The sequence below is a fragment of the Papilio polytes genome, unplaced genomic scaffold (assembly GCF_000836215.1).
Source record: "Papilio polytes unplaced genomic scaffold, Ppol_1.0 DF821400.1, whole genome shotgun sequence".
Classification (NCBI taxonomy): Eukaryota; Metazoa; Arthropoda; class Insecta; order Lepidoptera; family Papilionidae; genus Papilio; species Papilio polytes.
Window position 1 is genome coordinate 1,288,092 of NW_013527804.1, and position 14,590 is coordinate 1,302,681.

At 32.1% G+C, this 14,590-nt stretch overlaps 1 protein-coding gene across 2 annotated transcripts in view; it reads right to left on the reverse strand.

Moving 5' to 3' along the window:
• The window catches only part of LOC106108916 (ribosomal protein S6 kinase alpha-5-like), a 70,377-nt gene that overhangs the window by 21,034 nt on the left and 34,753 nt on the right, over positions 1-14,590 (reverse strand). For both annotated transcript variants that reach the window (XM_013290270.1, XM_013290271.1), the window contains exons 5-6: positions 10,938-11,053; positions 9,860-10,048 (exon numbers count right to left, since the gene is read on the reverse strand). In XM_013290270.1, coding sequence (XP_013145724.1) covers positions 9,860-10,048; positions 10,938-11,053 — 305 coding nt within the window. The remainder of the gene's footprint in view (positions 1-9,859; positions 10,049-10,937; positions 11,054-14,590) is intronic.

Here is a 14,590-nt window from a genome sequence, read left to right on the forward strand (position 1 = left end):
TACGTAGACGTAGCGTGCAGCAGCCAGTAATTAAAAAGTTTATAAATTCAAAATTAATATAACAGATCTCAAAAAGCATAATTTTAGTATGAATCGAGTTTTTGAATTTATAAAACACAGCTATTGCCTTCATAAACGGTGCATTAGAAATTCAATGCTTTTCATTCCAAATTTTTAAAACCGACATAATACGAAGTACTCTTAATTTTTTTTTCTTTTACAGAATGTTCTAGGTTACTCTCAAGATTTTCTTTAGACATCCCCCTCTATGGTTTTTTTTCTTTTTCTGCAGACAACACGGCTACGTGCTATCTCTTTTTTAGTCTGTCGCATCTAAAGGGTTACTTTCTCTTTATTTTTGTCGCAGTACATTTTAATGATATAGTAAGAAAAAGTCAAATTAATCTTGACGGCTTTTGTTCTGTTATTATGTTAAAAGTATTCAGTCAGATAAGATTTTGAAGCAGATGTAATATTAAGATTAAAAAAAAGTGTCACAAAATGGCGGATTTGCACGGGTTCTGACATACTCTCAAATGCCAAACTTTGTTTAATTTCCCATAAATAACAGGAGATTAAAAGGTACCTGGATGCTATCAATTACCCATTGGCGCGAAAGAGACAACTAGAGATTCATACGTCGGTCTTCGATAAATACAGTATTCGTATATTACGTAAGTGCGAGTGAGATAGGAGTCGCCTAGATATCATAACAACGCCAATCATAATTGTTTTCATATTATTGTTTATGCAGACTTCGTATAACTTCGGGAATTAACGAACACTTCCGATTGGTAACAAACGCAATCTTGTGGCAATTGTACAATTTATAAATAAACTGATAATGGAATAAGTGCATTCTATCTACGTTACTGTAGCAACTATTAATATATTTAACAAGAATTAGAGATTAGATTATTTACATATGTAAAACATTATAAATAGTTTTCATTACAGAAAAATCTATATAAAAACATGTAACAAAATACTCAGTTTCTTTTTTTAAAAGAATTAGTTCCGACATTCTCTCTCTCTTCTATACCTATGTCGCCAAAGTGGGACAGAGGACGTCCACAGTACGCCGCCAGCTCGCTCTGTCTTGTCGTTATCAAGGACCATGATATTGATACAAAGTTAAAAAAATACAATAACAAAAATTACAATATGATCACAATAAAGGAAAGCCGCCACTATAGAAGGTTCAAATAAAAACTTTAATATCTACTTTTGTTATTATATAAATTATTATCGATTTGATTACTAGTGTTCGACTACAGACCACCCAATAATTGTTCCATCGTGTTTGTAGGGGAAATCAATAACCAATCCAGATCTATTTTTGCTTAGATATTCGAAAATCACTCGATTCAAACCTTTCAATTTTAACTGATTCAAAATTTATAATGATCTCAAAACGCCATCGATCCATTTTTATACTCACCCATTGTATTTCAAAATAATCTTTAAATCGATCTTAGAGATTGTTTATTGGGATCCGTTAGCTCTTTGCTCTATATTCAAACAATTCAATAACACCGTGTCCAATATTCTTTTGATATCGCAATAGAATTTGAAACGTGATTGAAAACCACTCGACTGGCCAAACTTCATTTGTAAGCACACACTTGCATAACTATAAAAATTAAAGGTGTTGACACACTAGTATTGTCAAGGTATTTCCAAATCCCAACTTGGTGTAACGGTTGATTTTTGTGTTTTAAAATATCTTTCAACAATTTTCTGTTTGCTTAGTATTTAGTCATATTTAGGTAACACATTTTACGTAGCTTTTACCGAAATTTCGTTTGTTTGGAATTTAAAAACCAACTTACTAATTAGTAAGTAACCTGTGGTATTCCAGACATCTTTCGTCATTTCATCTTTCATCGAGATCCTTTAAGTCGTTTTGGAGATACGGAGATAAACATCCATCCGATCCAAACCTTTTAATTTTTCATTTTATAATATACCTCTTTACTAGTTGTTGCTCTCGGCTTTGTCCACGTAAAATTTAAAAATAGCCTATGTTATTCAGTGATTACAGCATTTTAATGGTGCAAAAACCTTTTGAAATCGATCCAGTAGTTTTTGCGATAACTGAATACATACAAAAATCCATATATATCTTTATAACATTAGTATATAGTATTAAGTATGATAATAATACTTCAAAGTAGGAATATTTTTGATCTTACGCAATACAATCTATCTAGATTTACCATAAATATCATGGGAACCTTTTTATCGTCTTAACTGAATGTTAAAGTTGTAATTTCACACGTAATAACAAAATTTCGGTTAACAAATCGGTAAGAGTGGCGACTCACCGTGACCCACTTGCGCTGTCCGCCATTTTGGATATTGCGCCCGCGAACGATGCCACATTCTGTTATCGATGCTCTTGTTTTTAACACTAATTATATCCTTTTTTAAATACATTGCAAATGAAAAATCAGCGACTGTCACATTTTAACACCTGTCAAAGTTAACTGTCAGAACGAACCTTTGGTACTAATAGCTGATTTCCCAGTTATGTGCTTCACTCGATAACTTCATGAAATGCCTTTCAGAACCATGTAACTTGATTTTTATTCCTTTGAAATTTAATTTAACCAAGAACTACAATCACTAGCTAATCATACTAATATTATAAAGAGGAAAACTTAGATTGATTATTGAAATAACTAAAACTACAGGGATGATTTCAAAAATTCTTTTACCATTAAAAAGCTACGTAGTTTTATATTATTTTTTTATTTCACGCGGACGTAGTAGCTGAAGCCAGTGGTGAAATAAACGACAACTTCAGAAACCCAGTATAAGTGTTGTTATTAAGTGTAAGTGTGTAAATAAAAATGTATGCAGAGAAACGAAGATCTATCGTAATTATAAACATGAAAGATTTAAATCTCTGTATATAATGAATAAACTCAAAAACTACTTAACCTATTTAAAAAAATCTTTAACCATTAAAAAACTATTTTTTAACGTAACTGTACTTTGTTTATTTTTATGTTTTAGAACAAACTTAAGTAGGTCACTGGACATTTCTTTCTTGAAAATAACCTTTTTATTTAGGCAATACTTCTGCTTATCCACATTGAAAAAACGTCGTGAGATTTATACGCTTCTATAACTTGATGCAAATGTTACACAACTAATTTACACAATACAAATGCTATTGAAGTCAATAACTTAGTTTTGTTTGTTAATCATTGCATTAAGTAAATAAATTTAGGTCTCTTTAAAATGTATCTAGGTAGGTAACGCGTTGTGTAAATTTTAGATTTTATTCATACTTAAAAAGGACTTATTAAAATATTTAACTAGGCCATTTCTTACTCTCTTACATAGACTAGCTTGCGCCCCCGATTGCGTCCGAGCGGAATTAAAAAATAAAATAAAATCAGTCTTCCTATGTGTTCTTCCAGACTATCCTCTACATCTATGCCAAATTTCATCGATATCTGTTAGCCGTTTAGGCTACAAACTCTCACAAACATCTATCGGAACTTTCGCATTTAAGTAAGATGAGTATGTTATGAGAGTGGAAGGGTACACCGGTAGAGGTAGACCTAGAAAGAGATGGATTGCGTGAAAGATGACAAGATCAAGAAGGGAGTGATGACTGAGATGACGGATGATAGAGTCATTTGGAGGACGAAAACCCGGTGCGCACACTACGGGAGTAGGATGAGGGAGAGGAGATGATGATGATTAAAAAGATATATTTTTAATTGTGAAATATTAACAAACATAATCAACTTATATTCTTTAAAATTATGCATTGTATATGTATTACTAGCTTTCGCCCGCGACTCCGTCCGCGCGGAATTAAAAATAAAAGTGAGTTGCCTATGTGTTCTTCCAGACTATCCTCTACATCTATGCCAAATTTCATCGAGATCCCTTCAGCCGTTTAGGCTACAAACTATAACAAACATCCATCCATCCATCTAAACTTTCGCATTTATAACATTAGTAAGATAAGATTCACCTTATTTTTTTCATGATGACACATTAGTGCATTTCATTTTTAAAACAATAACCACATTTAATAATAATCCTTATAACAATACCATTAAAGTAGATATTTCCCTACAAAGATTATAATTTGGTGCAAGCTAGAGTGCAACGCTTTTACGCCTAATATTAAATCTGCCATACGATTTTGATACCTAATTCTATAACAGTAAGAGTGTTACACCATTATTTGCATTTCGAATGTTCGTATAGGTTATAGAAGACATACCGGTCAACGACGTTCACTTGTTTACAACGCATTCCGAAGCATGTTATTCATAACGAATTGAAAAAAAATAGTAAAAACATATCTATTACCACTGCATAAGGTTGATTTTAAACTGTAAAGTATCGTTTATCAAGAGGCACAGACTAACAAAGATTATAGACAAAACGGGTACGAGAATCGAGGGTTTCCACCGTGGAAAGATTCACACATTTTTTCAGAGAGAATGAAAGTGATAGCAATACATTTATGTTAAATTAATTTCAACAATGGAAATCTAGCAGATGATGTCCTATCAAAGATCAAAACACAGAATGACATTGTTTATATGTAAAAAAAAAAAGTTCTGGACGAGGAACAGAAACTCGCTAGATATATCATACTAGCTGTTGCTCGCGACTTCGGCCGCATGAAATTAAAAAAAAAGTAAAAATACAGCCTATGTTACTCAGTGATAAAGTAGCTTTTTAATGGTACAATTTTTGAAATCGGCCTAGTAGTTTTTGAGTTATTTCAATACATATAAAATTAAAAATCTTTTCTGTTTACAATATTAGTATAGATATAGTAATAGACATAGATAGTGGAACGACTCCCTAACGGATACATAGGCACCATTTGCTGATAAAACTGACAGACTGATGTCAAACTTCAAAACATATGAAAATCATAATTTGCTAGTGACGTAAACATGACCTTGATTGTAATTGACGGTCAAAGACATCCAATTATCATGATAATGTATTCACGATGTACGATTAAATGGCATACGCGAACTCGTCTCAAGATGTATAACAATCAAATACGAACCTAATAGGTCGTGGACTGAAAAATGAAGTCGAAACACCTGTGCCTCACTTACGAATAATTAAACGAATCTTAGAAACTACGCTTCGTAACCACCACTTACAGAAGTCGATTTTTTTTTATTTGGAGCTTATGCATGGCCTTATCGTTTGATATATAAATAAATGTCGTTTCAGTAACTGTTAGTAGAACTAACAGTCACATGGAGTATTCTCGTCCAAAAGGAACTCTGTGATCACTACTCTATGTGAGGCAGTTTATTTCGTTCACATAAATACATATTTATTTTTAAATATTATACACTAGTTGTTGCTCGCGACTTCGTCCGCGTGAAGTTAAAAAAATATATTACTCAATGATAACAAGTCACAATAATTGACTTAGGACTACGTTTTTTTCAAACGAACTAGAATTAAGGTAAACATTAAAATTATTTTCATAGTTGTATCATTTTAAAATACTAACCTTACTAATATTACTAATGCAAAAGTTTAGATGGAATGGATGTTTGTTAGAGTTTGTAGCCTAAACAGCTGAAGGGATCTCGATGAAATTTGGCATAGATGTAAAGAACAATCTGGAAGAATACATAGGCTACTTGCTTTTGTTTTTTTTTTCCGCGCGGACGGAGTTGCAGGCGAAAGCTAGTAAACTCTATATTTAAACTAACCGCTTGCCAATTGCCGCTAGTAAATGAATTAATCGCCTTCAAAGCAATAAATAGCTCCTAAATCTACAAAAAAATTAACATGTAAAATTTTTAATTTCAAAGATACTGGATACAAACAAAAACTTTCTCATACAATTGTTGATACAATCTTACACCCGAATTAACTCGACTGAGCGGTAAGGGGGTCACGGCTGTGTAGAGCGAGATGGACTATATAAACTTATCATTTGATAGAGTGAGACGAAAGACTCTGAGTTTCATTGAAGAGACGAGGAAAGTCGAAGCGAGGATGTAAGGGTAAAATACACTGGAGGTAAGTGTATAATTAATTTAGCTTCATTGTAGTACTTGATTAAAAATTAGAAGCACTTTACTTTGCAGTGGTTTTTCTACACAAAATTTTTGCGTATATTAAGTTGATTTAGATGTCAATTTTTTGATGGCACACAAATCTATTTTTTGATACAAGATCAAGATTAAAAGCAGATTATATATAAACAAAAACATGATTTTTAAATAACAGCAAAAAATATTTTTCTAATAAAATTACACCTCATATCTTATACATTAAAAATAAATCAATACCCTAGTGTATACACACCTTAATAAGTAATTTGGCTTTTAAAACAATAACAGGGTATTTGCGACGTTGATAAATTTATCGTTTCTTGTTAAATGACGATGAAACTTTATAAGACACGGCAAGAATCGTAATATTTTAAATGCAGTATCACGCTAAAGTCAGTAAACGTAAAAATTTAATTAGACAATATGTAATTAATTAACGTAGCTTTTTAATGGTGAAAGAACTTTTGAAATCGGCCTAGTGGTTAATGAGTTATTTCAATACATACAAAAATCCAAATCTTTCCTCTTTACAATGTTAGTATTGGATAGTACAGAAGTATAGATTGAATTGAGCCGTGATGCTTATTTAGTTGAGCCGCAGCTCAACGATTCCATGAGATGAACTTTTGAACTAGTTCAGAGCCATACCTACGTCTATTTTAGAATGCCGTTTTAAAATTTCCCGCACATTTCAACTGACCGTAGCAATGTCACAGAGTATTAAAAACAACATATCTCATAGAGATAATTTATAGAATCATAACATATATTTTACCAAAGGTTTTTTATGATTTAATTAATGAAATAGTAAATTTAAGATAATTCGGAACATTAAAACAAACATCAGTCACTTGAATTTACTTGTATGTTTCGACATTATATTCTAAAACTTGGCAACACCAAAAACTTCAAAGAGATTTACATGACATTGTAATTATTAACAAAAGAACGTTGTCAGTTAAAGATTCAAGGTCATCCTTATTTCTAGAATTTTCTTATTTCAATTTCACTAACAATTATGCCTTCAAATAAAAATTACCACCATGCTCAATAATTAAACAATATAACAGCCATTCTTGGCTCACTTAGTGATCATTTATCGACTCTGAGTAGATATTATTCTTCCCCAGATTATTATTATGCGCCGCACGTAACACGACCTTGTATTTACCGAAAATCTAAATTGTAAAAACAAACAGTACTATGACCTCTTTAAATATAACGGTAAAGAAACAATATTGGTACAATAAAATATCATAGACATTTGTTCCGATACGAAATGAGTACATTAGAGTAAGTTTGTGAGTTGCCCCAGTGGTAGAAAAGGTAAGGAATAAAAGGAATAAATGGGCATGTTATGAGGAGGGATGAATCGCATGTAACAAGGAGAACGTTAGTTATGAGTCTACACCGGTAGAGATAGAGAGAAAGAGATGGATGAATTGCGTGAAAGGTGACATGATCAAGAAGGGAGTGATGACTGAGATGACGTATGATACGAGTTATTTAGGGGACAAAAACCTATTGCGCCGACCCTATAGGAGTAGCATAAGGAGAAAAACGATGATGAAACACTTGTTCCGATGGCGATGGCGGGAATTATTAAGTAATTCAATTTTATAAAATTGTTTCTTTAACATTAATAAGATTACTAACACTAGTCAATTAGTCTCTTTACTAACAAATCATGTGATTTTTTCGGAACAAAGTTTTATTATTATTTTTATATCTATGCTAATATAATAAAGCTTAAACATACACTTCTTTATTGCCTAAGATGTCTCCAATTACAACATAATTTTGAATAATTATTTTATAAATAAATAGCCCTACACTTATTTCATGCTTTAGGCTATATATTTTCACGCCGTTAAACTTAGAGGTAAATATTTTGGATAAAAACCCTAATGTGGGAAAGAGACCATAAGTTGTTGCCAACATCAATGAAGCAAGATTGCCATGGTTTGTCATGTCATGTCATTTTGACATTTGCAATTGATAATTTGACAAATATAAACAATAAAATAAAGTTTTTATAATTCCATGTGGATGAAGCCGCAAGGGAACAGCTAGTAGTTTTATGAATTAACAGTTTAACTAAATAAAACAAGTGAAACACTACTTGCATATCTATCGCGTAATAATAATTTTAGAGCCCTCGCTAAAATAATATTGTTCATATTATTTTAGCTAATAAATAACGATTACAAGTTAAAGTATGTTCTCTAACAATATCAACTAAAGCAATCGACCGATGCAGGCAACTTTCGCCCGCTTTCGTTCACAGCTGATTTGCGGTAGGGTTGCCAACTCTTCGTTTTGCACACGAATTTATTATGGTGCTTATTCGGGCTTCCAATTTGACATCGATGACATTGAATCAGAAAAAGTTTCAAGTCACTACACATTTTTTTGTCATACCACCTATTTACACAAAGTAATATTTTATAGGCGTTATTGTTTACTGTAAAGTCAAAATTATTATGTAATTATTCCGGTATATCTGTTACTTTGTCTATGAATTCTGGGTTGAAGTCGCTAGTCGTTGCTTTTATTGTAAGTTGGCAGCCCTACGTGGTACATTCTTATATTAGCGACGTGTTAACTATTGCAAGACGTGAAGTAACGTCCTCTGTGTTAAATAATTCAGATGAAACTTCGACAAATTTAAGTCAGTGTTATAGATTTCCAACAAAGCATTGTTCGGGTGGCAACATTATTAAATTAGTCTTTTATTTTTTCAGGTTAAAAATAGTTACATTTAATTTTTTATGTTTACAAACGTGAATTATGTTATTATGTTGATAAATCTAAGAGCGCGTGCACACCTAAAACTAAACTATCGCCGCACAACTGTTTAGTTGTGCTTTAATTCCTAAGCTTATATGGAGGTGCGCACACTACTCGATTTTTATTTGTGCAACTAAAGAGTTGAAGGCTGCGAAACAATCGACAATCGCACAACTGTTGTGCGATAGTTTAATCAAAGGTGTACCCTCTTTGAGGGATGATGTCATATTTTTGTACAGTTCAAACTGATGGTTACTCAAGTTACAGACAAGTTAGTAAAATGAATCATCAGCCCCATTGTTGTATGAACTTGATTTATGTAGCCATATGTTCAAACAGCCTTATCGATTCAAACTAAATATCATTGAACGTTCTTTTTAAATGCTGACCACGAAATTATTTTTATACTAAGAAATAATGAAAGCAGTAAAAGAAAAATTTTTCTTTTTTCTTTTTTCTTTTAAAGATTCTTTTAAAGATTTTTCTTTTAAAACTACGAAAAACCAAAACGTATTTGAACTTTTTGTTAAAGTAACTTGGAACTAAAAAAATAACAAAGTTAACTTAACCATTAATAACATTTTATACATGAAATAATTATTCAATACAATCTTCAAAAATAATTAGGTAACGGTGTGTATCCAGAATTTATTATTCACGTAGTTTTCAGAAAAGCTAAACTTCCACGTAAAACCCGTTATAACAAAGGCCGAGGTTATTCCACGAAAAAGATTTCTAAAAGTCAACTTCAAAATGAGCTTAACGATAATAAAACTTCATCACAATTTTTTAATACATACATGACTTTTTAAAATGGCAAATAATCAATAAAATTATAAAATGCTGCTCATAAACATCTGCAAACTGCCTGTATTTGACAAACATAAAAAAAACTTCCTTTCCACAAAATTCAATACGCTATGCCAAGCTACTCTTACAACGAAAGGCCGGGGAAGTAAATGGACTAGAAACACAATTATAAGTAATGTACTCACAATATCGTGACCCTGGCTGCCACTCCTGACCACCTCCGGCGCCATATACTCTATGGTACCACAGAAGCTGTACGCCCGACTCTCTCCCCCACAGAATTCTTTGGACAGGCCAAAGTCCGTCAGCACGATATGACCTTCCGCATCCAGTAAGATATTCTCCAACTTGATGTCACGATAGATGATGCCAAGCTGGGGAGATAAGAATAAAACAAATTAAAACAGTTGAATCAAATTTTAGTATATACAACATAGTTGTCTGCGACTTCGACCCCGTGAAATTAAAAAACATATGTTACTTATAACCTGTCTTTTTGGTGTAAGAATTTTTGACATTGGCCCAGTAGTTTTTGAGTTATATCAATACATACAAAAATACAAATCTGCCCTCTTTATGACATTAGTATAGATAAGGCGATACACTTGAGTACATTTTGTTCCACATAATTCACAACATTGGATCATGAGTTCCACTTTTACAAAATTCCTTTAAGAAACCTGACTTTGTAAAGGTTTAGTAGTCGCATTTGCCTGTCTGTTGTTTTTTCCTAATCTTTTATTAACAGAATCCTTTAAAATTTAACAATTAACCAACAAACCATGTTACGATAGAGCTTCCTTCTTCCTAAAGAGATGCATTCAACTGTGAAAATTAAACGATCGTGAACACTTTTTTTGGAGTTTAAAACTATCTGGATTTAGATCAACTCTTAAATCCATTTCTAGAACCTACTGTACTAAGAGTTCAAGCATTCCTAACATTGATAAAAACTTATTAGAATAGTAACATCGAAAAACATCTTACTATAGAAAATTTGTCAAAGTATTTAGAAACGTTTGCAACAGTTCAGTCGTGAACAGTTAGCTGCATAAACAATACGTTTGCTCTACAAAAACTTGTATAGGTTTTCGATTTCGAATATAGTGTACATTTTGTCTGTCGTATGCTTCCGACTATGAACACTTGATATTAATGTATTGCTTACAAAAGTTTGCAATTGTATACATATTCATGCAGCTAACTGTACTCGCATTGGAATATAACCCATATTCTAATACTATCGCATAACAAACATCTCACCTTATGCAGCTGTTCAAGGGCCAGTATAATCTCCGCAATATAAATCCGGACCTCGTCTTCATGAAAATGTTCTCTCTGGTACAGATGAGTGAACAATTCGCCACCGGCTACATAATCTGCGAAAGAACAAAGATTATTAGTAAAATAAAAACATACAAAAACATAAAAGTATGTATGGTTTGAACAAAAAATCAACTCCCCGATGAGATGAATTTTCTTTCTCACACTTGAAATGTCACAGCATTAAAAGTACAAAAAAGATTGTCATCCCTTTCATTCTCTTAACGAAAATTGAGATAATATTAGTCAATTTTAATTCAGTGAACATTTTCTCAATTTCACTCGTTTACTATTTCGGTAAGGCATTAAAGCAAGTAAAAAAATACAAGTAACATTCAGGTCTCGCGTTATACTTTTATCGCCGTCTTCCTCGCAACTAGGTCAAACGCTCACTTAGATATTTCGACCCAGATCTATGTACAATCGGCTACATAATCGATTATCATAATCACATACAAGTTCACATTTACCGATTGTCGTAACATATATCTTACTAATATAAATGCGAAAGTTTAGATGGATGGACGGATGTTTGTCAGAGTTTGTAGCTAAAATTACTGAACGAATCCCGATGAAATTTGGTGTAGATGTAGAGGATAGTTTGGAAGAACACATAGGCTACATACTTTTGTTTTTATTAATTCCACACGGACGGAGTCGCGGGCAAAAGCTAGTTTACAATAATTTTAAAATCATATATTGTTTGCTTATGTCAAATTTAATTAAGTTCTATTTTAAATCTTGTGGCATAATATTTGTGAAATTAAAAAAGTGTATATGGAACTATTTTGTGAAATAAATTTAACGAAATAGGTTACGATTTTGTAAAATACACTTTAAAATACAAAAACAAGTAGAGATAGTTATTTTGTCACTGAGATATCTTATTCTTTAATCGAAAACAAAAAACTATAAAACCTTTGTACATTAATATTAAATTATATAAGTACTTTTGTGCGCGACTGTACAGGAGACGCTGCTCCTTATTATGATAAATCGCTTATATGGTCTTGGATTTATTCATAAAATTGTCATTATGTATTTTCTAATGTTGAACTAAAGGATTATTCCCAACCGTCACCCCATCCTGTCCCTGTAAGTCAACTTGCTCAGTAATCTTAAAGTAAATCGAATGCTAGGTACACGATTCACGAAATACGTATTTTTAACCGCAGACTGAATTTCAAAAAAGCCTTGACACAGTTCTTAAAACTTTTTGTGTGGATTAATTTGATATCAAAGAAATAACTTGAATGACAATTGGTTAAACAATACTAGTAGAGCAGACGAATGCAGTCTTTCGTGATGAAATTATTTAATACAATATAAAAATTACCTGTACATCTTTATGTACGTACTAGCTGTTCCCCCCATGTGACTTAATTTGCATGAAATTATGAGAATTTTATTTTTTTTTGTTTACATTTGTCAAATTATCAATTACAAATGTCAAACTGATATGACATGATGACAACCATGCTTCCTTGATGTTGGCAGCAACTTATTGTCTCTTTCCCACATTAGGGTTATTATCCAAAATATTAACCCCTAAGTTTAGTGGCGTTAAAAGATATAGCCTAAAGCGTGACGCAAGGGTACGGATTTTTATTCCAAATAGAATTATTCAAAAATATACTGTAATTGCTGATATCTTAGGCAACAAAGAAGTGTGTATTTACGTTTTATTATAATATAAGTATGGATTAATTAGCTTGGTATGAGCATGTTATAAGAAAGGAAAAATCTTAAAAAAAAACTATAAGTGCACTTCCTATGGATTACAAAAATCCATAGAGGTCTTAAAATAACTACCATGTTAAGAGGTCAAATGCATCATTTAACTTTATATCAGAGATTCTCAAAATCTCGTAGACCCTTTACACACTATTACTTTACTCTCGCTATTGTTGACCTTAAGTAGGTCCTTCTACGGAGCCCTGGGGGTCCACTTGAATTACTAGGAAATACTAGTAACACAAAATCTATATGACATATGTTTGTCTGTACATCTATGTTATTAAGTCATTTGATTAGCTACTGCTAAATTGCGTACAGAGCGCACAATACATACTATGAGATTACATTCAAAGTTTCCCAACTTGCAAGTTGATCATATGTGCCCCAAGTGATGAAAGATAGCGTTTTAGGGAAACTATTTAGCCAGACATTTTATTATTTTACAATAACAAGTCACGTATTGCTACGATGTTTCCAAATGTAATATTTAATAAGGTTTAAAAATAAAACGTACGAAAAATGTAGTAAACATTAATAAAAAAAGCAGCGTTTAATTACAATTACTTCTTCTATGTTGAAAACATATAATGACATATTAACTCCATCTATAATCCTAAAAACACTAATTTCATGGTTTCAATAATCGCTTTCTCTTATGCACTGTATCCTCTATATAAAGTCACCGTTCACAGTACACGTGCAAGCGTGGAACAAAAGGTAGGGTGCGGGGGGTGACTAGCGGAGCGTCCGTCGACGGGTCAAGGCGACGGAAATCGCTCCGCTTGTGAAATATACACCGCAGCAAGTAGAGGTAATCGGAGTTATTATTTTAGTGTTTATAATTTTATGTATCCGATATGAATTCAGAATTGACCAATCTATACTTCTATACTATTACAATAAAGCGTAAACACGCATTTCTTTGTTGCCTAAGATGTCAGCAAATACAGAATATTTTCGAATGACTCTTTTTTTAATAAAAATCCCTACATTTATGTCAAGCTTTAGGCTATTTATTTTCACGCCATTAAACTTAGGGGGTAAATATTTTGGATAAAAACCCTAATGTGGGAAAGAGAGCATAAGTTGCTGCCAACATCAAGAAAGCAAGGTTGTCATCATGTCATGTCGACATTTGTAATTGATAATTTGACAAATGTAAACAACAAAATATAATTTTCATAACTTTATGCGGATGAAGTCGCACTGGAACAGCTAGTTTTACATATAAACTGTGTTTTATTTTTCTCTTTGTAAAAGTATAGGAATTAATACCTGTGTTGTGGCTATTAAAAATGCTATAAGCTATACGTTATTACTGGATTTATGCATTAGTACAGCTTTAAGTAATTTCCCATGGGTTAAAAGCATTATATAAAAGGGGAATGATTGTCCTCAAGGTCAAAATATCTGACATTGAAAACACTTCACCTTATTACATACAAGCTGTTCCCATGCGGTTTCAACCACATGAATATTGTCATTTGTCAAATTATCAATAGCAAATGTCAAAATGACATGACATGGCAATGTTGCTTCCTTGATGTGGAATCCTTATGGTCTCTTTCCCACATAAGGGTTTTTATCCAAAATATTTACCCCCTAAGTTTAATGGCGTGAAAATATATAGCCTAAAGCGTGACGTAAGTATTGGGATTTTTATTAAAAAAAAATAAATTCAAAAACATGATGTAATTGCTGACATCTTAGGCAACAAAGAAGTGTTTGAATACGCTTTATTATAATAGTATAGATTTTCTATGCAAAATTTCACCATATTACATACATATTACTTTTTAGCAGTTGTTTATTTTCCTTATTAAGAACTTACTTCGCAACCTAAAAATGAAAAAAAA